Raw genomic sequence first — 27882 nt, 5'->3', positions numbered from 1 at the left:
CGCTCCTCGACTTGAACTTGACTTGCCACCACCTTGGGCAGCGCGTTCGAAACGCGTTGAAGGTAAGGCGGAGAGGCCACAGCGTCTTACACCAGCTTCTTACACGGGCCGTAACGCGCTAGCACAAACGCGTTAGAAACGCGCTAGAAACGCGGCCTTTCGTTAATGTTGGGTATTTATTGCCATCGTGGTGCGTGTGTCTATGTGCGCTTCGTGGCGTAGTGGGCTAACGCCGCGCGCTCGGAAGCGAGGGGTCCCTGGTTCGATTCCGCGCTACGGACACAACTTCGGAATTTTTTTTCTCATTATTCTCAGACTGGTTACACACTACTACTACGACGACGGGGACGGAACGGGTACCGCTATAAGGAGCTTCGCTCCTAATAAACTTCATGCAAAAGAGCACGCCAGCGTGGGTAGCTCCTCCGCTCTACAGTGGGTGGTCCCCTCAGTCCAGGAGTCCAGCGGCCTTAGCGGCCCTTCTCGCTCGGTTGACCAGGATGAGCTGTTCCGTCGAGTCGGAGCTGGAAAGCGCTGCCTCCTATTGCCGTGTGGTGGAGTTTGTTATGTGTGTGAGCTGTGTGTTTGCGCAAGCCCATACTATGAGGTAAAGCGTTTTGCATTTATCGCAGTGTGGACATTTATAGGAATACAGCGCAGGGTGTATGGCGTGGTAAAGACTGAAATGTGGATGTGTGTTTGTTTGGAGTTTTCGCCATATTACGGCTTCCTCTCGCGTCAGAGGATTGTGAGGCGGTGGTAGTGTTCTTCGTAAAAGGCGATAGTGTTATAGGATGTACGTGTAGGTTCATGGTATGGGCTCGGGATGGAACTGCTCGGCACGAAGTTGTTCGCCAGCGCAGGCAAGCTAATCCCAACATGTGAAGGCCCGACATCTACCCGCCATGGTTGCTTAGTGGATATATGGCGTTGGGCTGCTAAGAACGAGGTCGCGGGATCGAATCCCGGCCACGGCGGCCGCATGTGGATGGGCGCGAAATGCGAAAACGCCCGTGTACTTAGATTTAGGTGCACGTTAAAGAACCCCAGGTGGTCCAAATTATTCCGCAGTCCCCCACTACGGTGTGCCTCATAATCAGATCGTGGTTTTGGCACGTAAAACCCCATAATTTAAAGGCCTGACATTACACAAGATAAACACAGGATAAAACAAGATAAACATAAGGGAAACACCAGCGAATCACTTCTCTGCACTTCCCCAGCTTTCACATTGAGTGGAGCTGCATTACCGCCGAGTTTACCATTGCATTAGAGCCGAGTTTTTTTTATCTCTATCTCTCTTTCTTACACTTTCATTCCGCATACGCAGGACGTTTCGGTGACAGGTGTGATCGCCTGTGTCCCGACGATTGCCCGAGCGGCCGCTGTCACCGACGTTTCGGCTATTGCGAGTGTCCTCCCGCCAGCCACGGCCGATTCTGCAACCTCCCGTGCGCGCCCTTCACGCATGGACCAAGCTGTTCCAGGATGTGCAAGTGCGACCGCGCAAACACCCTTCGGTGCGACCCCGTGGTACGAGCCATATTGGTTTTTCGGGAGGGCGAGCGCTGCCACCTTAAATGCGTTTATGTTTTTAAAAGGTTAACAGACGCAGGCAGAGGAGAAATGCTTTTCGTTGGCGCAGGTCGAGGCAATAACAGATAGCCTCTTCTGGTAAGAGAGTAGCTCTCCTGTTTGCACCATCTCCTCACATTTCTTTAATTTGCTCCTGTATTCTTTATTACTAGACCTTCCTTTTCATTATTGCTGTAGCATTCCATGAATGGTGCTTTGCGACTTCCAGCGCTCAAAAAGAATTTCCGACGGAGCCTCGACAGGGGGCAGGCCTAGTAGCGAATAATGCTTACTTATTTATACGTTTTGACTGTCTCGTCTATCTTCCTTGTAACAATGCTGTGTTTACATTTACGAGATTCAAATTACTGTTTTACTTTCGTTATTTCCTTATTGTGTGTTTTTAATCCTGATTCAGAGTTATAAAACGTTTTCTCTCTCTACTAGTGTTTTACTTATGTAAAACATTTGGACGTCGAGTTCGCCTTCCTTAAAACTGCTGTGTGCACCATTTACATAATTCAAGTCTCTCGTTTTATTTCGTTTTTTTTTATTTCTTTTGTTCACGTGTTGTATGTAAGCCACAATTAGCGCGAAATGCTTCCAACCCCGCCCACCCACTTTTTACGCAATGTGCTCTCGGGCCTCTAGAATACTTAGATAAACGAACACGAAACGATTTGTTCCCGTGTTTCGCTAATAACTTCTCGCGCGTCCACCTTTGCGTGCAGAGTGGGGAGTGCGTGTGCCGAGAGGGCTTCACGGGCGGCAAGTGTAAGCACCGCTGCCCGAAGGGAACGTGGGGCGCCCTCTGTGCCCACAAATGCAACTGCTCCAGCTGCGATCCCATCACTGGGGGGTGCAACCCGGCTGCTGCCGACTGCGAGCAATCCGGAGACTGCAGCCAAGGCAAGTGGCTATGCTATATATATATAGATAGAGTCTATTCTCCTGGCAGCCGGGAGAATCTGTGAAACAAATTTCTGTGGGTGCTCGGAATTCACGTGACAAGCTATCGGGAAAAATTGCCTGCATGTGTGCCCGAGAGCCTGCAGGTGTTCCCTAACCTAAGCTAAACTAACCTAACCTAATCTTCCGAGAGCCAATAGGAGGTGAGTGCATGCCGGGGGAAATTCGTCTCAGAAATTCTCCCGGCTGCCGGGAGGATAGACACTGCCATATATATATTGTAATGAAGAAGAACGCCTGGACTTAGGTAGCAGGATTGCCAACAGCACATCGCGTGACGCAGAAGCTCGAGCTTAGAGATTGTGCTCGGTGAAACTCTCGACCCGTCATCGGCCTTTCGTCAAATAAACCTCCTTTATAATTGGGGGAGGTGCTGGGTATCTCTCAACTCTACCATCCTGGAACTCCGCACTCGGACGCTAGCTTCCACCATGCCAGACGCCGAACCACAGACGATCCCGTCACCGCCCGTTCTCTGCGCTGGGGCTATCCGCCAGCGGGATCCTACCATCTTAAGATTGGCTTGCGATTGGCTTAAGATGCGCCAGCGGGATCCTAAGATTGGCTTGCGTCCTACGAGCGGGTACGCACTCATAACAAATGGGACGACTCGACCAAGCTAACCAGCACCGCTTTCTATCTCGCGGGTGTGGCCAATCTCTGGTTCAGGAACCATGAGGCGGATTTCCGGACGTGGTCTACGTTCAAAACAGCCTTTACAGAAGTATTTGACCGTCCCGCCGTCCGCAAACTTCGAGCTGAGCAGCGCTTGCGCACACGCGCGCAGGTAACTGGTGAAACATTCACCAGTTACATCGAAGACGTTGTCGATTTGTGCAAACGCGTCAAAGCCACCATGCCGGAAGCGGAGCGAATTAAGCACATCATGAAAAGCATTGATGATGATGCTTTCCAAATGCTCCTGGCCAAGAGCCCGAACAGTGTTGCCGACGTTATTACCCTCTGTCAGAGCTACGACGAGCTACGCAAGCAGCGAGTTTTGACGGGGCCTTCTCCTGCAACCGATGCGTCTATCTCCAACCTGACCATTGGTTCCGACCAGGCGTCGCTGCTCACGCAGATCAAAGCCCTTGTCCGCGAAGAAGTCGCACGACAGTTGTCCCTGGTACCCTTCACCCAGGTGCCTGCCAGTCCATTGCCTTCTACTCTGCGCAACATCATTCAAGGGGAAGTCGCTGAATCACTGCCGGTTGCGCCCCAATAGCCGCTTGTGGCCGCTGCTCACTTATGCTGCGGGAGCTGCCAGGCCACGCCACGAGCAGGTACCACCTTTTCAGGAACCCATGCGCCGTCCTCCTCCTCCCGTCTCTTGGGTCGGCGCTCCTGTTGCCAACCCGTGGCGTACGCACGACAATCGGCCTATATGCTTCTCATGTAGATATCCCGGACACGTCGCAAGGTTCTGCCGCCCTGTGCAAACGATCGGCAATGATCTACAGGCGCCTCGTTACCCGGTCGAGTCCAATGCTGACTACACTCCATCCGACCCACCGCCAACTTGTACTCCGATTGATCGTCCTCGTTTCGACCATCGCCGCTCGCCATCCCCGCGTCGCCGGTCGCTTTCTCCGACGCGTCGGCGGCCCGTATCTAGCGACAAGGGAAACTAAACGCAGTTCTCGAGGCAAGAACTGCACCAGCATCGAAATGCCCAAGTGCTCGTTCCTTGCCTGCCAATGTTAATGACCTGTTTGTCGAAGGTGTCGCTACAGTCGCTCTACTCGATACCGGCGCAGCTGTTTCTGTTATCTGATGAAAGGCCGATGCACGGATCGGTCGAGCGTTTCACCGAGCACAATCTCAAAGCTCGAGCTTCTGCGTCACGCGATGCTGTTGGCAATCCTGCTGCCTAAGTCCAGGCGTTCTTCTTCATTACAATATATATATATATATATATATATATATATATATATATATATATATATATTACAGCGCAGCGTAAATAAGAGACAACACTTCGAAATCTGTGACGTCATCATGACGCACCAGTTCTGAGGTGTCGAAAATGAAAAAAACGCATTTCATTAATGCATAGCGTGTAGCAAGAGATAAAGACTGTGTACGTGTATACATGTGCTGTTCTGAACAGCGGGGATCGGTGCCTGTCCGCTCTTGAAGAGAGAAACAAAATTGTCGAGCAAGTGTAAGTGAATTTCCGAATCTGGAACAGCGGGGCGAAACAGCCATAGCGACATTCTCGCATCTAGATCATCAAAGTTAGTCATTATGCACTGCATTATTAAGGCGAAAGCCTTATATGTCTCATTAGTCAGTCGACTTTGAGCGAAAGCGCGTCGGCGACACGAAAGGTACAAATAGGCTACGAACCCTCGACCTTTGGCGGGAGTCGAACCCACGACCTTTGGTGTTAATAGAGGCGAAGTTAATTAAGGCACAGATAATTAAGATAGAGTTAATTAAGGCACTTGAACCCGCAATCTTGGGTGGGAGTCGAACCCTCGATCTTTGGAATTAAGGGATGACGAAGCGAAGTACACTAAGCAAATTAAAGGGGATGACAAAGCGAATTAAGAGGATGAGTAAGTGATTTAGGAGGATGAGTAAGCGAATTAAGAAGGATGAATAAACGAATACTTGTATTCGAATACCTGAGTAACTAAGCGAATCCTGTATACTACTGTTTTTGTACTAATTTACTTATCAATAAAATTGAAAAATTAAGTGAACTAAGCTAATTTAGGGGGGATGTTTACGTCATGTCCGTCTTTAAGGCATCGGCCCTTGGGCTTCCGCCTTCACGTCGTCTTAGGAATAACATAAGAGACCCTGTCATTTTTTTTTCTTTTTTCGGTGTTTCACGTAGTTTCCTGCCGGGGCGAAAGCTGTGCAAAACCACTGCGATGCGACTGCAGAAATGGAGGCACCTGCAACAAGAAAACTGGGAAATGCCGCTGTGCCCGAGGGTACAGAGGAGAATTCTGTGAACACAGTGAGTCATTGAATACACTGCACCATGTGAAGCGTGCGTTATTCTGAGCTTTCCCACGTAAATGAAATGCATTTCAAACCTTTTATAACTCATCATTATTATAATCATCATATTCACGTCACCATCATCAAGCCTACTTAAATCCACTAATAAGATAAAATTTTTACATCGATATCCAAATTATGTTTTTATGTGAGAAGCGAACGCTACCTGAGCTTGCATATTTTATGTTCTTATTACCGCAGATAATTGTGCGCCGCCCGCGGCTTTGTTTTGCTTCCCTTGTAACACGTTTTGTCACTTTAAAATGCCAAACGTTCTCCACTCAACGCCGTTACTTTCCCAATGTCCTTTTAGTCTCAATCTATACATTATCATTTGCTTGCGTTTCATTACTTATCCATGCCGCTGCCCTAACGTGCGTTGTAACTCTTAAAAGGATATTTAGATAGATCGTCTGGTGATGCTTGAACGCCTACGTGCTCTGCACAAAGGGAACCGCGGTACCTGCCCCCCTGTGGCATAACGCCCATAATGACAGGATACAGATACAAGAAAGAACTGCAAAATACACGAACTATAACTTATTTACTACTGTAAGACCTACCCTCGTGTAAGTCCCGCCCCCTTTGGAGTGCGAAAATTTTGAAAAGAAATTCCACTAAGCGTCAATCGCATACTCGCCTGCTGGTTAATGCACGCAAGCCGCTACAAGACGGCACTGCAGCCCGTGTCCCAAAAAAATGTGGTTGATCCCTCTTATATAGGAATCGGTATAGAACACGAAAGTGAAACGTGTCTTCACAGAAGTAGTGTAATGTTTATTGCACATTGATATATAATGTATATTGGTGTTTTGTGGCTAAAGCGCCCTTAGGCGTTGATGCACCCACGCTGACGCCTGGTGGCACGTCTCCTCCATCACGACTACCAACGTCGATGACCATGAGCAACCGTCGTGCATATGGAAGCTGCACTACGCTGCACACGCTAGCACAACGCGAAAGACGAAGCACGTAACTGACACACTAATACAACGCGCAAGACAAAGCACGTAACTGAATCGTCACCGAGTCAAATCAGCGCGTACAGCGCGTCGTAATTGCAGCCTCCGCGATCAACTTCAGAAACATTTTCAGAGCTAATTGCGGAGGCCACGCTCCGCTGTGCTGAGTACGGTGAACGCCACTACCAACGCCACCTAGGTGGCGTTGGTAGTGCTTCTTGATGCCAGCGTCCCTTCGAATGCTGGCATCGAGGCGTCGTAGTGCTGAGACCACCGAAGCGTTCACTGTCGGTGCGCGTTAGTGTCATAATGCAGTACTTCTCTTTTCTGCTCGTAGGCGGCGGCACCGCCCCGAGCAAGAGCGCGGGTACACGGAGGAGTGTTAGATATATAAGGCGCGTCTGTGTAGCTCTCTGCAAATGCGTTTGTGGCGCAATGGGTTAAACGCTCGGCGATCTATCGTCGCGGACCGAGAGGTCGTGGGTTCGATTTCCAAATTTTGCATGTTTGTGGAACTTTTTCTTCTGGTTTCTTTCTTTGTATTATGTTCTATGCCGTATTTCCGTGACGGAAATACGTCAGTGAAGTCTTGGTGGACCCCGGCATAAAACACTTTCGTGTTAAAATCGGCCGGCGACTGTAAATGGGGTCATAGCCGGCCGCCATTGATTGCATTTATTTGCATAGCACTCTGAGCGCAGTTCGAGGCTTCAGAGAGAGAGAGATATATATATATATAAATACAAGACAAGAAATGCAGGGAGGTTAACCAGGCGCACGTCCGGTTTGCTACCCTGCACTGGGAGAAGAGGGTATAGAATGACAAGAGAGAGAGGAGATAGAGAGGCTTCAGTGTATAACCATAAACCTGCCTCGTGTAAAGTCCGCACCCGGTCAAAATTCAGAAGAAAAAAAAAATGTGGTTGATCCCTCTTATATAGGAATCGGTATAGAACACGAAAGTGAAACGTGTCTTCACAGAAGTAGTGTAATGTTTATTGCACATTGATATATAATGTCTATTGGTGTTTTGTGGCTAAAGCGCCCTTAGGCGTTGATGCACCCACGCTGACGCCTGGTGGCACGTCTCCTCCATCACGACTACCAACGTCGATGACCATGAGCAACCGTCGTGCATATGGAAGCTGCACTACGCTGCACACGCTAGCACAACGCGAAAGACGAAGCACGTAACTGACACACTAATACAACGCGCAAGACAAAGCACGTAACTGAATCGTCACCGAGTCAAATCAGCGCGTACAGCGCGTCGTAATTGCAGCCTCCGCGATCAACTTCAGAAACATTTTCAGAGCTAATTGCGGAGGCCACGCTCCGCTGTGCTGAGTACGGTGAACGCCACCTAGTACGGTGAACGCCACCTAGTTGGTAGTGCTTCTTGATGCCAGCGTCCCTTCGAATGCTGGCATCGAGGCGTCGTAGTGCTGAGACCACCGAAGCGTTCACTGTCGGTGCGCGTTAGTGTCATAATGCAGTACTTCTCTTTTCTGCTCGTAGGCGGCGGCACCACCCCGAGCAAGAGCGCGGGTACACGGAGGAGTGTTAGATATATAAGGCGCGTCTGTGTAGCTCTCTGCAAATGCGTTTGTGGCGCAATGGGTTAAACGCTCGGCGATCTATCGTCGCGGACCGAGAGGTCGTGGGTTCGATTTCCAAATTTTGCATGTTTGTGGAACTTTTTCTTCTGGTTTCTTTCTTTGTATTATGTTCGTGTACATTGTAAGCTGACGTATTTCCGTGACGGAAATACGTCAGTGAAGTCTTGGTGGACCCCGGCATAAAACACTTTCGTGTTAAAAAAAGAAAGTGCGGGCCTCTCCCGAGTAAATACGGTGTGTCTATAAGCTAGTTGTGCGCAAACGGTACAGCACTACTGTCTCCTCTTCGAACCCAGAGATGAGCCGATGCGTCCGTAATCGAATGTGCTCGAGCACACTAGCTTTAACCACATGTTTACTCGAATAAGATAACTTATGGAGTGTAACGTCCCTGAACAGCGCAGTAGGTTATGATGGACGCCGTATAGTGTGGGGCCTGCGGATTAATTTCGACCACGGGGGGTTCTTTAAGTGCGCCCAAAGCACGGTGCACAAGCGTTTTTTGCATCACGTATGCCCCCATCAGAATTATCCGGCAATCGCACCCGCAACCTCGTGCTGAGCGCCGTAGACACTGTGCCACTGCGGCGGATACCACACAACAAGGCTCAAGACGCCCCCGGCCTGAAGGTCAAGGTGCTTCCGCTGCCACGATTAACTTACAAACGCATGCAAACTTAGGCAAACATGCATCAAATTCTTTTTCTCCAAATTTCCACCCTTAACCGCCGTCATTTCCTGGGAAAGGGCTTCGTGGCTTCACTTGACGGCCGGGTATAAAAACTCTTCACCTTCCGTTGAGCCAACATATCAATAGGGTCTTCTTCTGGAGTTCGCTGGCCACGCGCACTTCTCAACAGTGACGACATTGCGCAAAGTTCTTGTGACGCACTGACGTAAATCAAATGCCGCTTGACTGAATCCAAGCATGAGCATTGTTATTCGGGAGGATTTGCCGCAAGGCATCAAGCATAAAAGAAAGTTAAATAAAGGTTTCCAAGTCTGCATCGTGAAAGAACTGCAGCAGCGTCTTTGCGAACTTGTCCGTCACCCAACGGTCGTAGTTTTTCAAGTAGGTTTGGCTTCAGTCCAGCCTTTCTTAAATTGTTAAGTCTGATCACCCGCGTTCGAGGAGACATCCAAAGCAGGTGTCGAGCATCTGACGTTGTCCAAAGGAGCCGAGCACTAAGGGCACATGTCTTCGTCTTTTTTTTTTTTTTTTTGATTCTCAAGTACAGGCTGATTAATGATGGTGTAAGGGCCACTCCAGCCCGAATCCTCCGGAGAGATACCTCCTGTGCGAGGGTTAGGTTACGGGGAAGAAAGCAGACACACGGGATAACTAAAGCGCGTGTCTCCCGTCGGAGGCTATGTTTCAGTGCTTGGTAGAGAGCACGGAGATCCGACAAAAGGGATACAGGTGTCTCAGAGGCGGCAGATGATCGAGTTAGTGGTCTGCTTTGTTGTTGAAACAATTCCAAACATATCCCTGTACCTATTGCTCCTCAGTATTAAGGTGTGAGGACTTGTGGAGTCTGTGAACCTCTTGACATATTTGAACGGTTCTTGCATATTGCATATAGACCTCACTGTTTGCATATTTGCATTAGCATGATGCATGAGCATGAGCCGGATCAGATCCTGAGTCTAAATTTAGAGCGATAAGAAATTTTTAATTGTGAACGAGGCTCCGCGAACTTGTCATATTCATGGGGACACGAGTTTTCTGTGGGATCTTGCTCCTTGATATGTGTTGCTTAGAGTGAACTTGCTTTCTGCATTCTTGCAACGCAGCTTGTGTTCCAGGCACTTTTGGTGCCAACTGTTCCAAGAAGTGTCGCTGCGCCAACAACGCTGAGTGCGACCGAGTCACGGGCCAGTGCCTCTGCACGTCCGGTTGGCACGGACCTCACTGCACCATGCGTAAGACGGCACGCTGCTGTATTCAAACGGAACTCGCGCGAATTTTGAAACTGCGCCGATAGCATCAGTGTCAGGGCATTGATACTTTATCTGTAGGCTCTCTTCAAGATAAGGAGCAATATATCACCTTATCAGGGCAGTTAGGCATGTCTGAAGATAGATTTGCCACGACCTGAATCGGTGCGTTTATTTTACTACATTAACAAACAGTTGAAATTGAAAACAAGAAACAATGTATAGGTTGAACTAACTTCAATTGCACTCTATTGAGATTTATACGCCACCATCCTCCTTTACGGCACCTAGTGTAGTGGCAATTCTAGAAACCGTAACGTTATCGTAGACTGCCATTGTTGCTGTTACGGTGCATAAAATTAGGCGAGGCAGAAAATATAGGCCGCTGAAGAGCCGACAATGCGCATACATTAAAAATAACCCCAATAAATAATAAATATGATAGAAAACCAAAACAAAATGAATTAAAAGAGCATAGAAATGTATAAAAAGACACAGACGAAAGAACAGCACGAGAGCTTCTTCTTTCTTTTTTGCGCTCCTTTATTTATTCCGTATCGTGAACCAACTTGCCCAGTAACATGACTTGTTAAAACCAAAACAAACTATGAAACAAAAACGTCTGAGCTTCAAGTGCAATATGATGGGGGAAAAAAAGGTGTAAAAACAAACTCTTTACTGGTGTTCTTTGTACAACCACATAGCAGATCAGGGAGCCTGTCACGGCCTAAAGTTCGAGCGCCACTAATACAGGCAGAACCACTAACGACAACGACACGAATTAAAAGAGAACCACGGTAGATGTGCTAATCCTAGGGTGATCTCTTTCGTGTCCAGCTTTAGCTCGGGCCCAACTCCGATGCTGCCTATTCAAATACGCGTAAAACGCAGAATTACTTTTATGAGACAACCCCTAGACCGATATTAAAAATGATTTGTTGTATTTAAGAGATAAATTCTAGTGACTGTAGGAAGCGTAATTTAGATTTAGGGCCCTATAGTTTAAAAGAAAATGCTGACAATTGGTAAGTTAGAAAAAAAATAGAAGCACGAAGTTTACAGATCCGTAACTTTGCAGGAAAAACATATATCTCAGTTCTACAAACTGCATCCGTTAAATCATCTAGAGCAGACCAATTTATCATAATAATTTACAACTCAAGTGAATTCGTTACAGTTCTTGCAAGGGTCTTCTAAACTCATATTCACAAATTAGTCATGCATTTCAAAGGTGTGTAAATATATAATCTTTGTACTCATATGTATTATGAACTGCAGTTTTTATCTATTGAAAATCATTCTTCATTGCTGAATTACAGAGTTGTCAATTTGATAGTTTCGTTTTTCCAAAGTTTGCAATTTTCATCAAATTTTGTTGAAAAAGTCGACGGCCTAAATAAAAATATCCACTTCCAACAGTCACTAAATTTAAACTTTTGCTTTTAAATGTAACTAACCTAATCGAATTCGGTGCACTGGTTGTCGAGAAAACCTTTTTCTCCTTTCCCATGTATTTATATAAGAGGCTCCGAGCCAAAGCTTCATCTTGAGTGATACAGGCCTGCCGCCGGGTCGTTACCATGCCTAGCCCAATTTGTCGTCCTAATAGGCTACACGTTTCGCTTTCCCTCCACCGCGCTGAAGCCTGTCCCGAGGGCCAGTACGGACGCAACTGCAGCCGGCGCTGCGAGTGCGAGCCGAACGCGGTGTGCGACCCCATGAGTGGATCCTGCACCTGCGGGCCCGGATGGGTGGGCAGCTTCTGCGAGCGCCGATGCCCCGACGGCTTCCACGGGCCCGAATGCAAGCTGCGATGCCGGTGTCCCAATGGACGGGGCTGTCACCACGTCACTGGGCAGTGCGGGTGCACTGATGCATCTGGCGCCGACTGTCCGGTCGGTGAGTTTGAGGTTGAAGGCCAACTGTAACGGGATTTTCACTTTGACTGAATTGTATATACATAAATGAGTAGTAAATACTGTTTACTACTCACAGTATTTACTGTAGGTAGTAGGCAGTAAACAGTAAGAGGCTATATTCGAATGCAACGTTCCACCTTTCCTGTCGTCTATTTCTCTATTCGCGCTTTTTACAGTGAAGCTGTCTATGGCTAAGGCGCCGTGAGTATTTCATGTCCGTCAACAAATCTGCGTGTGTAAAAACTCAGCTACATAATTTGATGCAAATTCGCTTCATTCGATGCGAAAACTTATACGTCTTATCACTTGGATATGCATTTTTAGTATCTTAGTTGTGAATAGGCACCATTTTCAAGATCAGTAGACATTCAGGTAGATAATAAGGGTTTCTCAAAGATTTGCCACTGTGCCATCCGCGTCGGCTATGTGTACGCTCGCACCGCCCTCTCTTTGTCGGCGTTCCAAGCGCTTGCGTGCCTAGTTTCCTTACGCTTTGCCGGCTTGGCGGTCCCGTCGCGCCTGTCTAGTTTTCTATGGCTCCCCGAGGTGGCGGTGGTCTTCCACGCGAATGTATGCCGCCGATCAAGACCGCTGATGAAAATAAAAGTGTGTGCGTGTGACTTTGTTCGGGATGACCGCCGTCACCGCTCAAGAGAAATAAAATTTGCTCATACCTTCGATCTAAATTCTGTGTCACCTCTACGTCGTGTGCTAAGCTGCTTCGCTGGTAATCCACTTTGGCAGCAGTGGAATGACGCGTTATTATTTTTTTTTGTATCCGCGCTGTTCTTTTTAAGCGCTGAAACATGTTTTAGTCTAAATTCTAACTACACCGGCCTGTTTGCAGCGCGCATGTTAACGCCGTCGGGTAGGGCTAGCCAGCGCTGAGACTTCCGCGGGACCACTGCGACGTCGGCGTTCTTAAGTGCCGGCAGCGGGAATGGTATCAGGACAAGACAGGGTCAATCACGGTGCAGTGCAACCTCAATGTAACGATAACAGTCATCAGATAGAGCTGTTGTTGACGGCTGCGGGAACCGGATGCACTCTTCGAACGCGTTGATGTTTTGGTTTCGGCAGAACACTGCATGCCGCCGTTGGCCAGGCCGTGACAACGTGACCGATATATGCAAACTCGGTCACGTCAGGCTCACTCAGCCCGATTTCGGAATCGACCCACTCGCGTCGAATCCATGTAAACGCAGCCTTAGTTACCAAGTGGTCAAACCTGTAAACTCGCTTACAGCAAAAAACAGTCAAAAAGACGAAGTACATGAGAAGGTAATTCTGACGAAGGACATAAGAAGAATCCGGCCAGGTGGGTACCCTGGCCGGCTTACGCCCGTATCACGGCGCGTGGACAGCGTTAAGAGTAAGAAACAAATAAAGAAGATGCTTGGATTGACGTCAAATTTCACAGGGAGGTTCCAGCAAACAAAGCACTTTAATGGCTTTGAATAGGAAACTCCGTACATTTCGGTCTGGGTGGGAATCGAACACAGGTTTCTGGGTTGCGAGACGAGCACGCTTTCCCAACGCCACGGGGGCTGCACGGTTCTGGCTGACTAAAGGTGTGCCTAGTGCATGCGTCATTGCACACGTCACGTTGCAGCCAACTGGCTGACTAAAGGTTTCACCAAAGGGATTATTGACCCTTTTCCCGGCGCTCGTGTGGGCGCTGCTATGTTTGATCACGTGGTGACGCGTCCATTACTGGCCTCAGCTGCCTCCGTTGCCTCCGTGTTTACAATGCAAGCGCGTGACGCCGGTGCGGCGCAGCAAACCTCCGTTTCAACGCATATCGTAGACAGTGACTGTGTGGACGACAGGAAGCTTTGGCCACAGCTTTAGAGGAGATGTAAGTGCTTTGAGAGTGCATAAAGCCTTGTCCAAACGGCGCGAGCAGCGTATACGGTGCTTGTACTAAAAGCGGGGCTACAAATGTATTCCAAGCTGTCCAACCTTTGCGCATATCAATTAAATCGGCATCAATGTGCTCTTCGTTCTTTATTTGACAAACATTTTGAAGCAGCGGCTTGTCATGTTTCTGACTCAGTAAAGTTCCTCGGTTCCTCCGTGCGGCCATATCTTTTTTCAGCCTAGTCGCTCGCGGGTGTGCTCTGCTGCAATAGATGTGTTCTTGCTGCGCACAAAGCTTGGAATGTAAATGTTCTGTACTTTGCGGTAGCTTGTATCAAAGACGTATTATCGCTAGTCCCTCGCTTACCCTGTGGACTGTCACGAAACGTTCAGCTTCAAACATTCGTGTCTTGTCGGTGTTGTCGCCGTCACTCATGCTTCGGCACAATGGATGGATGGATGGAAAAACATTATTTTGGTCCATTGGGTCACGCTAGTTTCCTAGCCCGAAGCGGGCCACTCCCACGTTGGGACCGAAAGGCCTAGTCTATCGGCCGCTTCGCGGGCCCGTTGGACTTCGGCACATTGATTCAAGTGTTTGCCCATTCATTTATTATTTATTACGTTATCGATAGGGTGGCCGTAAGTTTGCGTGCGAGTAGGCGTGGATGTGTGTAGATAACGTGCGAAAAGCTTACTTTGCCAGTAAGTGGCGCTACTTCCTTTAGTAACGAGCGGTACTAGTACCGCTCGTTACTAAAGTGCTGACGTTCCGGAGTTGAAGTCCTTTCTTTGGAGGTTAGCTATACAGCTCTGGCGGGTTAATTATCTTTTTTGATCCTGGAAAAAAGCCGTGCATCGCGAAGGGCGGCAACAAAGGCAGTCCTTATGTAGCAGCGGCAACACAGGTTGATTCCATTCCTTTATATGTGAATCACTATTTTTGCACCGAACTACCGCACGCGTCTTCCCTTTATCATTACATATTTTGCAGCATGAATTGGGCAGAGTGAATTAGAGAACACCCAGTTTGCATTTCCGACAGCTGATCGCACAGTAGCAGGGCAGAAGCACTAATGGTTTCGTATCCGTGCGCATTCGCTGAGGCAACGTATGGCGCGCCGCCGAAAGCGCCATCTCGTTCTTCTAGAGCAAACTGCTCCGCGAAAAGGGTCAATAATGATTTCGCTTTCCTACACGTAAGCACTCCGAAGTGCCTCTGTCGAATTGTTTATTGTTCGCATTTCGCCTGTTTGTCGATAGCGTCCGTGCTCGGCGTATAGTGCGGTGCTGTATGAAACAAAAAATGTATGATTTCATAATGCATGCAGCCTTTGTATGCAGCCCATGTATGCAGCCCATGTATGCAACCTAAACAACTTCGCTGGTAATCCATGCCCATATGAATGTTGCGAGTCGTGATGCCACGAAATTTTTTGTGGACAGGATGACCATAGAAGGACGAAGACGTTCCGATTCTGTGACCGTTCCAACGACGCTTGGTTTTCTGGCCTTATTTTATTTTAAATTTTTAAAGCAAAGCTTTATTGGGTCACTTGTGTGGGGGCCGGTGTACGCGGAAAATTTCCATCATCAGCATTCACTCGAGCCTCGTCGTCTTCTTACGCAGCTGGCTGGCTGGCACCCCTCGGGTTGCGCTCGTGCTCGTGCTCGGCACGCGCTCGTGCCACTGCTCCCGCGTTCGTCGTCGTCGTCATCTTCTTCCACAGCTGGCTCGGTTGCCGCTCATCATTCCAGCGTAGAATTTCACTTCTGTCGTCGTAATAGGGAGGCCGCGTTTACGGAGGTATGAGCCATTGCTTAAAGGGGTATGAGCCATTCATTGTCTTACGTGGCGAACAGATTTAATGTTGAAGCAATTTAATTTCGAAGAATCGCAAGCGACAGTGGCGGGCGAATGCCGCTAACCACGCCGCCGAGCAAACTCGAGACATCGAACGCAAGCGACAACAGCAACAAGCATAAAATTGTACTAAAAGGAAGGAAAAGTTGCACGAAAGGGAAGGAAAAGTAGTAGGTCAGGTACACACACCACAAACTTCGCTTACAGCCATTTTCTCGACAGGGCTAGTGATTCTTTTACAGCGAAAGCAGTATACGGCTAGGCGAAATGAAAAACCGTTCGTCTTATGTTTCGCTAAACGTCTCCATTGGCTGCGCCGTCAGTTACGTCGTTCTCTACGTCGCACCCAAGCGCGCGCGCCATTGGCAGCGCCGTTAGTGACGTCGTTAGCGGACGCGTTCCTGCCATTGACACGTTCACGCTGCGCTGCCCGCAACGCCTCCTCCTCGGCTAGCCGTTGTCGCATAAGTTCGAAATCTCGAGTTAGCTCGGCGTCGCGGTTACCTGCATCCGCCGGCCATTGGCGCTTGCGTTCCACTATAAACACAAAAATGTAACCAACAATTGAGAAACGCTTCAATACAGCGTCGGGATTAACCCACTGCTAAACACCGGGGCCGCACGTTTCAGCTTCGCTGGTTAACCATCTGTACGGAGTGCTTGGGCGGTGTTTTATTGCGATAGCAATTATATGGACACTCCAAAGCAGAGTTCTGCCGTCGGCGTCGCCGTCGCCATCGCCGTGAGGTTCCGTATGACGTCAATGGAGATGAAATCGTCGCCGCGCCCCGCCGAACGCTGTATATGTGCGAGTGAAAGGGCGCGAGGGACGCGCGCTTTCACGGGGAGTGAACCCACGGCGGAGAACATAAACTTGAACCGACTCGTTTCAATCACCTCAAAGTCACTCCTTGGTTGCTTACAGCGTCCTTACAGGAGCTGTTTGCGGAAACACGTCCTCCGACTGAGACCAAGTTGGAAGCATTGATTGCAGTCCCCATCGCTGCCAAGCCCCACTGTCGTTGCCAGCACGGAGCCACCTGTTCTCAAGTCGACGGCACATGTCACTGCAGGCCGGGTTTCCAAGGTCGTCACTGCGAATCGGGTACGCAGTGCGAGGTGTGCCACATGGTTACAGTGCTCAAGAGCAACGCGAAAGTGGCTTTTGTGCACGCGGCTGCTAAGGGTGGAAGGAAGGCGCTGGTGCGGACACCGCAACTGTCTCGCTCAAGGTCAACACGATAGGAGCCTTTTTAAGTGAAATGAGCATTAAGCGGAAAAAGGCCAGCTAACACCCTTTTTTTTTTTAAAGGAATTGATCGTAACACTAATGTTAAAGCTGTACCCCACGTATTAGTGACGCATTTGTCGCTAATTCATCTGGAAGAATGAGCAACAAACGTCATTTCATGTTCCCTCGTGCTCAGATGGCAAAATCCGATGGCATGAAACGCTGTGTAAGATAGAGGGAGCGAAATAAACATCTGGGCGTCTCTAATGACTCTGCAAGATGAGCTTGTTGTGGGGGGAGTTGGATACAACTGGATGTCCGTAGAAACATCGATCTTCGACTCCCTCCCTTATGTGCTTATGCTGCAGAGTCTGTACCTGCGTTTGTTTTTTCTTTTCTTTCTTTGTTCTTTTTTTGATAGGTACATCCATATGTACCTTTGTTTCCCTTCATGCACTGTTATTATCATAGCCTTTATTGCAGCCCAAGCTTCTTCCATACGCCTTTAGTACAAGAATCTTTATTAATGCATGAATTGTGGAAACGACCAAGCATACATGGATCACTGACAAATTATTAATTCTCCGGGGCATGCTTTTTCTAACCTACTTACGCCAAATGCAGAAACAGCTGCAAAATTCCTCTCACCACCCAATGATGTTCCTTGCTAACACGAATTTCAACGCATAGTTTGAGAGTATCAATCGCCTAAGAAGAACTCGCCATTTTCGGATTATTATCGATTGCGTTTAACGTATGGCGCGTGAGTGCCCTGTACCCCCCCCCCCCCCCCCCCCCTCCCGCCCACGCACACCCCTTTCCCCATGCCGTATTAATTATATCACAAGCCAAATACATGAGAAATCAACTGCCCAGGTGTACCTATTTCACACGGCATCGCCTATTGATCGCCAGACAGAGTGACTACCAGGTCACAAAATTCAGATTTTTTTTCCCCGTCATTGCAAATGCAGTCTGCCCGGGAGGTTTCTTCGGGGAAGGCTGCGCCAACAGGTGCAACTGCAGGCCATGGGAGCCCTGCGACCACGTGACCGGAGCCTGCCGCTGTCATCCCGGTAAAGAAGGGCCTAGCTGCGAGCAAAGTGAGCTCCTGTTTGCTAACGTCTGCATCATTTGTATCATCTTGTTTGCACGCTAAGTTGTACGCAGTCGGCAATTTAAAACGTTAGCGGATGTTAATGTCACATTCAGAATGAACGCCAAACCCCTGCTAAGGTTTAGTTGTCGAAGTCAACAATTCAGACATACTATAGATGGCACTTTGGTATTCGTCTTGCATATATACCACAATTGCTTTTAGTGAATGGCCTAATTGGAACGCTATATGAGAGAGCTATTTTGTACGACGACGTATCCACGTGTTTAAAGGGACAATAAAGAGACAAGTGATTTCGCCGGCAAGTAAATTACCCTTTTTACAAAAAAAAAAACGCCATTCGTACCGCGAGAAGAAGCTTGGTAAGCCAGAGAAGGCGCGGAATCAGAATGACTGGTGGCGACGCCACCTTGAAATTCCCGCACTAGCTCGCCGTGACGTCATAGATTTTGACCGCGCCTGCTAGGGCCTAGTTACTTGTTTATCGGTAAGAAACTGACTACATTTTGTTCTGGACGAGCCAGAGATTCAACATGGAAAGTTTCGGCAACATTTACCCAGCCAACGTGGCCCAACCTCAAAAAATGAAAAAAAAAAAAAACTTTGAAAATTGTGACGTCACATTGAGATTCCGGCGCTTGGGTTCCTGCGCGAAATTATAAAAACTGAAACGTTTACCTTCATTTTTTACATCTTATAAATAACCTATTACCGCGAAATTTATTGACATAGAATATTGAATTAATCCTTTGTCAGCATAAGCTAATTTAGTGTTTCTCTTTAGTGTCCTTTTACTTACGTCCTCGGGCTTTTCTTTAAAACTTCCCTGTACGCTAAAAACCTGAGGTTCACGTATACGAATTGTAATAAACGACTAAAGTAGAACGTTTAGAGACGACGCAAAAAAAAAAAAATAAGGGAACAAAGCACTAAAGAAACGGCATCATAAAAGCGATTGTCACAAGCAGTACAACTTTGCGTCGATATTACGTTACCAATGATCATTTTGTGGTCCCGGTATTTATATCATCAGTCCTGCCATGTTAAGCATTGATCTTGTGCGTTCTTTTAAGTGAACTCGGCGTTTATTAAGAGTAAACAGGGCACATGGATCTTAGAATAAGTAATGAATATTCCTTTGTTATCGCATGCAGAGTGCAAGGACGGCTGGTACGGTCACGGATGTTCGCAGCGCTGCAGTTGTCCCGCCGGTATCGGCTGTCACCACGAGAGTGGAGACTGCCTGTGTCGTCCCGGCTTCAAAGGAAAACAGTGCAATGAAGGTAACGCGGGACTTTGGACGGAATGAATCCCGTCTCATTTCTAGCCACGATGCACAAAACAACTATGGTTCCCGCCGCCTCACGTCTGTAACGAGAAAGTGAGGTGGTCCATGTCTCTCTCGCTGAAGAGCGGTATTTCTGGACCACTGTCTGCAAGACCACGTCTGCTGAGCACGGTTCCTGGGGCGTGCGAAAAGGAGCACTTTCAATATAACGTATACTCGGAGGAGAGGCTTCGATCATGGTGTAACCACGAGCAAGTAAAGCGCAGAGTATGTAAGTGCTAATGAAAGAACATTCGACACGATTCTTTGAGAGTTCAAAAGATTCAATAATCCTCACCACTGCGATCTAATCAAGTAACTTTCACAGTCCACTGTGTTCAGCCGTAGGGGGACCTGCCGGGTCAGAATGTAAGAATCGCGGTATGCCTTGGTCTCAACGCTACGTGTGACCTTCACAAGGGCGATCAGAGGTGTTCCAAGAAGGTGCACTGCTCTGCCTGTTTTCTAAGAAAGGATTTCTAAGGACTAGTGCAATCTTGGCGGGCGACGAGGTGCTGTTACAAAACCGCGACAGGGTGCTATGCAGTATGAGCCGGTTGTGAACACACAATTGGGTGCTGTTATTTTCTTCTTCTTCTTTTTTTTTTCAATAGCTGCGGCGTTTCCAAATGCCTGCCTGACGCAAATGGCACACATACAAGTTTGCATCATCATCGTCAGCCAGAAGGGCTTAAACGGCAACGGAAAAGCATACCACACAGCCAACCGACACTGGTTGACAACGCTATAGTTGGCAGAAGCACTGGCAACAGCCTTTCAATAGCATTACATGAAACACAACACGGATAGAAGCACTCGCCTCCATTGTGCTGTAGTGTGCATAACATTCGAGGGTTGGTTGACATTTTCACCGTAGCCAGTTTCGGGCCCCAATTGCTACTTTTTATCTGTCTTTCCAGCTTGTCCGATCGGCTCATACGGATTAGGGTGCAAACGAAAATGTCTCTGTGAACACGGACATTGCGACCGCGCGTCTGGAAAATGTGACTGCTTCCCCGGCTACACCGGGAGCATCTGCGACCAAGGTTAGTGTGTGACGGACGGAACTCTATTTGCACGTAATGTTGGTCCACACCCTCCCCATCATTGCGCCACGGATTGTTTGTGCGATATACTGCCAGGTTGTTTGTGTGTCAGGGATTTCAACAGTTATCAGCAGTCAGAAAGAGCGTTCAGAAACGCACAAAACCACATCGTTAGTTTAATTAATTGAGATGTCTTAGGGATAAAACCACTATCTGAGAAATCGCAGATGCCCTATGTATAAACGGACACTTCGACCCTGAAAGCTGAGGAAAACCACGAAGGGACAGAGCCAAGGAAGGGCGCACACTTGTAGCGCTCACGTGCGACGGCAGTTTAAAGGAGTCATAACATTTTCAACTAGTCTTTCTCTCTCTTTTTGTCCGCGTCAAATAAAGGAACACGCCTTCCGAACCCCAGAAAAAAAAAATACTGGAAAGCATCTGGGCATCCTAAATAATTTACCGTAATCTACGTTTCTAAACGAACCAGTTTCTCTTCGGAATACGGGAGGTGGATGCAACGCGGCGTCATGATACACTGACGCGCTCTGTTCCTTGCATCACTGCCACTGCGACGTGTGAGGGAAGTCAGAAAAAGATACGCAGTAGTTTCGTTTTTTTAATGCGATTGGCATTGCTGGGGAACTTCGCTCACTTTGCGGCATAGGATGGGTTTGTATCTCTCCTCTTTCAAACCTTCAATTCAATAAATCCTTGAAAATTTCTCCGGCGCTGGGCGGATTCGAACCGCGGAGTCACACGGGTTCGTGATGCGCAGCAGCCCGACGCTTTAGCGCTACGCCGCGAATGCTCGCGCATAGCGAGCGATTAATGCTCAGCATTAGCACGCACCGCCAGAGGAAGGGTATTGCGCGCGCGCGCCGATAGATGGCACACTGTGTCCCGAGCTTTCGTTGTTACAGTTTCACTGGGTTCTTTCTAAACATTTGTTGAAGATGAAGCCGATGGCACAAATTACCATTTTATTAATGACGACCTGAATGGCTTCTGTGTCGCAATAACGAACAGCATAATTCGTCGCAGCTTTGTTTTGTTCTTCTTGCCATGAATATAATGTACATATTTTAAATGTACTTTGCGGTCAATCGATGTATCCTCTTGCCATTCTTGCAGCGTGTCCTGACGGTAACTTCGGGAAATACTGCAACAGATCCTGTAACTGCCAGAATGGCGGTGTTTGCGACTCCACCGATGGAAGTTGTCGCTGTCCCCCGGGCGTCACCGGAAAGCGTTGCGAAAAAGGCGCGTGGGTATTGTGTTTTTCAACCTTCGTATTCAACCGTCTGCGGACGGCTGAATACGAAGCACTATAGGTTGCATATTTGCCAGCGCCCGTATAGGAGAAGACACAGGAGAAGAAACGAGGGCCACACCGTTTTCGTTACCGTATATGTCTTTTCTTACGAGACTTCTCTTACATAGGGATGCTTATTAAAATTTGGGATGTGCTGGTAAATGCACATCCCAAATTTTACAACAAGCTGCAGCTCGCCTATCAGCGTGAAATGAATTCAACAATTATAAAAATGAGTTTAGGCATTCTGTAGGTTATCTATACACCTTTCAATTAGGCTGTTTGTCGTCTTGTAAGAATTCGTCGTTTTGTCTATAGTATGTATACAGAATGTCTAGAGACAAAGGCATTAGAGACACCTATTTCATTAGATCTATTGTGGTCTATAATTTTAAATGAGTTGTTTAGAGTAATTTTGTGCCAGTGGGTCGAGAAAAAGTGTAAGGCCGTATATCCGCAGGCTTTTCATAAGCATTCTTTAGACTTCATAGAGACAACATCTGCAGACTTTCTGTATACTGTTCAAATAACTTCTTTTGCGAGCGAAAGCAGATTGGAATATGGTTTGATTATAGTGCCACGCACTTTACAGACTGCCCACCTGGTAGGCACGGTCCCGGGTGCTCCTTGAACTGCTCCTGCTCTCACGGTCACTGTGATTCGAAGACGGGCGCATGTCTGTGCTCGCCTGGCTTTCAAGGAACAAGGTGCGACAAGGGTGAGCGTGAGGAAATCACAGCGTACGTGCCTCTACAGCGGGTGCCAAGCACACATCCTCTGCATGTTTCGTAAGGTGTTCACATTTCGAACACATGCGCTCGCACACACACACGCACGTCGCGCGGCAAGTTTTTACTACGTATTTCACAACTATACGTATAGCACGTGGAATAGGTGCTGACTATGTCGGATTCGAGTCCTGGATGAGATTTCGAGAGACGCCTTCTCACTTCCGCTTATTCAAGTACACTCTACCATTACAGTCAATTTCTTTTCCTTATAAGGCATATAGGCCTCGTCAATTCGCGTAGGTCAAGATGTTACGACGTCCCTTGCCTGCTGCTGCGCATAAGCAGTGCCGGTCACTCATTCCAGTGGCGCCTATTCACTTGTTAGAAGCAATGATAGCTTCTTCTGATAGCCTATTCGATTATGTAGGAATATTTCTAATTGCTCTATTTGATTTTGTTGCGCATTGGTACTATAAATCATAACACAATACTGCGCACAATTTCAACATCACGCCCAGCCGGTATCACCCCAGAGCCGCCATATGCTAAGCATCAGCAACCATAGGCCGCGGCAGGATCCTTTATACATTTTCGTATCATTGCATGTTGTCACAGATTGAAACAAGTCTATAGCTTCCCCGCGCATAAGGTTTCGGTAATTTCCCAACTCCGAAGGTAGGTCATTGGAGTGGAACATGTGGCATCTTTTCCTGCAGTGTGTTCTCCGGGTAACTACGGCCCAGGCTGCTCCCTCAAGTGCGAGTGCCGAAACGATACGTCTTGCGACTCTGTAACCGGGGCCTGCAGCTGCAAACCGGGCTTCACGGGACCAATATGCTCGACAGGTACATTCCGTCATTTCAGCAGCACCTGTTGTTTCAAACAATTCGCTCTTGTCATACTTCGCTTGGCGTCTTGGTGAATCGAATGATCAGCCGGTGGACGCAGACCAACTTCCATCGATAATTTCTCGATCTACGTTTTGTGAACGTCTTATGCTATATACTGGCGCGTTAAACCCTTTGCAAAAGTTTTGAACGAAGAAGCACTCGAGAAGCATTTTCCTTTTTCTTAAGAGAAACTTCAGTGCTGCCAATATATGTGTGAATTACGCGGGTATATTCCTCACTGAAGAATCAGCCTGCAATACGACATTGCAGATGCCCCTCCGATGATGCTTGTTTATAATTTTTCGCCTCGATTTCGTTTTCTCGGGAAAATCGCCTTGATTACAGCGTAAGAAAGCACTGGTAGGGTGATATCAAGGTAACATCACCGTACATATTACGATGCCCTAGTTTCGGCAGTGTATTATGCGTCAGCTCTTTATCGCGCGACGGCCAGCCGGCCATTTTTCATGTTCGTGTTCTATTTTGTCTACATTTAAAAGAAAACATTTTAGCATACCGCGGAGCACGCTTAGCTACCATTATACGCGCTGGCAAGGCTCCATCTGCGCATATGCCTACTCCTGGCGGTGCATAACGGTTGCGTATTGCGCATCGCGTTGCGAACGTTTTAGCGTACTCTTACCGCTCTACTACAGAATTCCTTTAACCTCCTTGCCAATGTGAAAAATGCGCATGCACCGTGCGAACTAGTTTGAGTGTGCGCATGTGGCACACCTGGCATGGGTAGCAGTGGTGATCAGTCACGTTATGCTAAAACGTGAGCTGACACAGAGTATTTTGACATGGCGGTTGTCGTTCTACTTAAGAGGTACTTATGGGCTAGTTCGTGACTGATTTCGTTTAGCGGTGCATGTGAAAAAAGAAAAACACACGCCTGTGCATGTCCTTATGGTTCATGTTTGTGTGAACATGTCTTCTTTTTTTTCCTTCTTTTAGAGTGCGCTGCTAAACCAAATCGTTCTACAATTGCTTTTAGCGATCTCGCCTTCCGCATACTTTGTATGTGCGCCATCGGTAACCGTAATGATAAAACGGTAACGCCATTCTAAAACACTATTTTGACTCGCGGCGAGTGAATCCGGCGGTAGCGGCGGCGAAAATCGGTCGGGAACTGGTCGGCGCGGAGAATGCCTTTTCAGCAAAACTCGCCGCCGCCGAATCGGATTCCGCACTGCTCTAGACGCCGGCTGCACCAGTGTTATCACGCGCTTAGTGGCGTACGGAAAGCTAGCTTTGCCTACTAACTTGTGTGCGCGTCAAGGAGAGAACTTTGCAGGAGACGAAGAAGAAGCTTTTCGGGGTGCTGAAGGCGTGACTTACGCAGAATATCAGATAAATTATTATTGCGATAGCAATTATATGGACACTTCAACCGGATTTTTCCGTCGTCGTCGCCGTCGTCGTCGCCGTGAGGTTCCGTATGAAGTCCAAGGCCGATAAAACCGTCGCCGCGCTCCGTATGCGCGAGCGAAAGCGCGCGGGGGGACGCGCGCAATCACGGAGAGCGAACGCACGGCGGAAAGCTAACGCGACCGTCGCGCGAAAGGCCGTGGAGTATGGTAGGGAGGGAAGCGGGGCGACGCTGTGCTCCGGCACCACAGGCGTATCTTGCAACCGGGCGGCGTTAGGGGAACTTGCCACACAATTTCCCACGCGAATCTCCCACACGAATGAATTTTTTTGATACCTTTTATTTGTTGAAAGCGTAATTCTGTGTGTTTCAATTCTTTTGCTGTCGTGTGTAATTACTTGTAGACAACTTTACAACTTTGCTGCATTTGCTCTAACCTAATTTTTGTTCTTAATAATTAGAACAGGAGGTCCCCTTACAGCCTTGCGCTTTGGGACCTCCTTCTGGGTATCCTGTAACTGTGCTTTTATTTTCGTGAATGAATAAATAAACTTCTTCTTCTAAAAAAAGCAAGAAAGCGGGAAAGCAGCGCGGGAGGGAGGAGGGGGGCGCAGCTTCTACTCTGCCAACAACTGCGCTCGTACTTTGCCCGCGGCTGTGGCGGTCGCCCGCACCATCTCTTATCTCCACACGGCTCTGACCTTTGTATGCGCTGTGCATTCGCCGCTCAGTTTCCGTTGAAGCGATAGACCGCACGAACCTTCGCCCGCTGCGGCGGCTGCGCTTGCTGCCAGCGTTTTGATAGTCGTTGTCTGCGGTCATTCAGTGTGATCTATTCATGTTTGCTTGTGCGCGCTGACACCACGCTTGTTAATTCCGTTTGTAAGCGAATGTGTCCAAGTTTATGCAGCCGATAAAACTACTATCCCTACTCCGAATATATCTCTACTAATTTGCTATCGCAATTGATGCGTCGCCTTTCGGGCGAAACTGCGACATTTTTTTTTATTGTGACGTGGACACCTTCATCACTCCCTTCACTTACCCCCCCCCCCCACTCCCCCACCCCCTCCTAGAGAAGCAGGGTTGCACGCCATTGCCGACAAATTGCACTTACGATGGGACGCTAATCACTCCACCGTGTCTCTCGAACAAAGGGACCTCTTTCACTATAGGAACCTCCGCGTTGCCGCTCTATCCGATGAACGTGTAACGTCCTGTTCAGGTGGTGCACTCGACCTTGTACGAACACCCGTGAACTTTATTTACGTTCTCCTAAGCGAAGAGTGGCTGGAAATGTAACTTCGTAATTTCGTTCGCACCTTTCCAGAATGCCCGAAGGGCACATTCGGCGAGTACTGTGCAATGAGCTGTCACTGCCAAAATGGCGAACGCTGTGATCCAAGAACAGGACTCTGCAGCTGCGCTGATGGCTTTATGGGAGAATCCTGCGAGCAAGGTGAGTGCATACGGCTCTCATTTGCTTATTAACTATGGTTAACAGCATAAGTATACATGGCAGCAAATGGCAGGAGCGTAGTAAAATCGGCAGATTGTCTGGCTAGGATTACGATTGTTAGTCGAAGGCGAAGTGACAAGTGGAGGCGTGCAGTCCGGGAAACTATATCGCTATGTTTAAAGAAGAAATATGGCGGCCTAGTCGGCGCTCATTGGACGACAGAGACATTGTATAATAAGACACAGGATCATATAAGACATATAGAAGGCGCAGGATCAGAAAAAGATGGATGCAGGACTTACGCCGGACTTGGCTGAGCTGAAATCTAGCATGTGTTCCCTAAGTTCCTCTCGTTCTGAATATTTTCTGGTTATAATTACGATGTCTTATCGTAATATCGGCAAACTTATCGTCCATGAGCCAACCCCTATAACTGTAGCCAACCCCTATAGCTATAGAAGCTGGAGCGGCATGTTTTGGACAGTTCGACGGGGCTTCGGATGTTTGACCCCAGGCTCAGGTGACGGAAGGTGCAAGGTCCACTCCAGCCCGTATTCTCCGAGGGCAAGGTATCATGTAGGATTTCTTAAAAGCGATTACGTCACTCAGCTGTCTTTGATCTGAGGAGGATATATATCCTGTGAGTACTGGAAATTCTGTTCAGTTTGTTATACGAATATAAGCGTTGTTAGCAGGGGTAGCAAATATTTCGGTTGATGATGATGATCAATGCAGTGTGGCCAAAGAGCGCCAAGATATTCTGCTTGAGATTGATAGGGAAGAAGTGAAGTTGGGAGCTAGGCTACCCAATGCGTAGAGTGTATAACTGGTAGTTTATTAGAGCACCAGAACGGGCGCCGAAGGAAGGGAAACGCAGTTGAGTGACGGCCACGAGCGTGATAAAGCTGTGTGAAGTGTGATAGAGTTGATAGTTAGGAAATTTGCAAGCATAGGACGGAGTCAGCTGGCTCAAGACAGAGGTAATTGAAGATCGCGGGGAAGACCTAATTCCATCAGCCTAATTATGAGGAAATTAGGAGGCCATTCAATCATCAGCCTAATTTATGTCCGGCGCGGTGCGTGGCGGACATAGATTGTTCGTGGCCCAAATTAAGAGAAGCAAAAAACTCTAGCACACTAATTTTAGGACCTTGTATGGTAAAGATGAAATTGTCGCGTTTTTCGCACAGCGCGTCACAGTTCGTTTAGCGCCTGGTACCGACCTAAATTATTATTGCGATAGCAATTATATGGACACTCCAGGCGCATTTCTGCCGTCGCCATGCGGTTCCGTATAAAGTCGAAGGACAATAAATTGTCGCCGCGCGGCGCATGCTGCATGTGCGAGTGAAAGCGTGCTAGGGTGAGCCGGCGATCGCGGCTCAATCTCGCGCAAGCAAGTGAGGAAAGCGGGAAAGAAGCGCGTCGTCTTCCGTCGCGCGCAACGCTCCTGGGAAAGGGTAGGGAGGGGGGGGGGGGTTAGCTCGTCCTTCCAACCCCTCCAGCGGCCCGGGCGGTCGCGCACGCCCGCGCGGGCCGCTGTACCTTGAAAGCCATCTGCGTCGGGGACACAGTCAGCCGTGAGCTGTTCGCGTTGATGCGAGACGCAGCACGAAGGTCAATTCACTCGCTGCTGCAGCCGCGCTTCCTCACTCCAGCGTTTTGACAGAGAA

The 27882-nt window shown here is 48.2% G+C and overlaps 1 protein-coding gene across 2 annotated transcripts in view; it reads left to right on the top strand.

Moving 5' to 3' along the window:
- LOC119446233 (multiple epidermal growth factor-like domains protein 6) overlaps positions 1 to 27882 on the top strand; it is a 54803-nt gene that overhangs the window by 20293 nt on the left and 6628 nt on the right. For both annotated transcript variants that reach the window (XM_049664017.1, XM_037710607.2), the window contains 13 exons: positions 1331 to 1533; positions 2307 to 2484; positions 5390 to 5515; positions 9935 to 10063; positions 11723 to 11977; positions 16647 to 16826; positions 17927 to 18055; positions 19224 to 19352; positions 20317 to 20442; positions 21577 to 21705; positions 22350 to 22475; positions 23205 to 23333; positions 26081 to 26209. In XM_049664017.1, coding sequence (XP_049519974.1) covers positions 1331 to 1533; positions 2307 to 2484; positions 5390 to 5515; positions 9935 to 10063; positions 11723 to 11977; positions 16647 to 16826; positions 17927 to 18055; positions 19224 to 19352; positions 20317 to 20442; positions 21577 to 21705; positions 22350 to 22475; positions 23205 to 23333; positions 26081 to 26209 — 1968 coding nt within the window. The remainder of the gene's footprint in view (positions 1 to 1330; positions 1534 to 2306; positions 2485 to 5389; positions 5516 to 9934; positions 10064 to 11722; positions 11978 to 16646; positions 16827 to 17926; positions 18056 to 19223; positions 19353 to 20316; positions 20443 to 21576; positions 21706 to 22349; positions 22476 to 23204; positions 23334 to 26080; positions 26210 to 27882) is intronic.

The sequence above is a fragment of the Dermacentor silvarum genome, chromosome 3 (genome assembly GCF_013339745.2).
Source record: "Dermacentor silvarum isolate Dsil-2018 chromosome 3, BIME_Dsil_1.4, whole genome shotgun sequence".
NCBI classification, from domain to species: domain Eukaryota; kingdom Metazoa; phylum Arthropoda; class Arachnida; order Ixodida; family Ixodidae; genus Dermacentor; species Dermacentor silvarum.
Note: the sequence above shows the minus strand (reverse complement) of the source record. Positions and strands in the feature narration are given on the sequence as shown.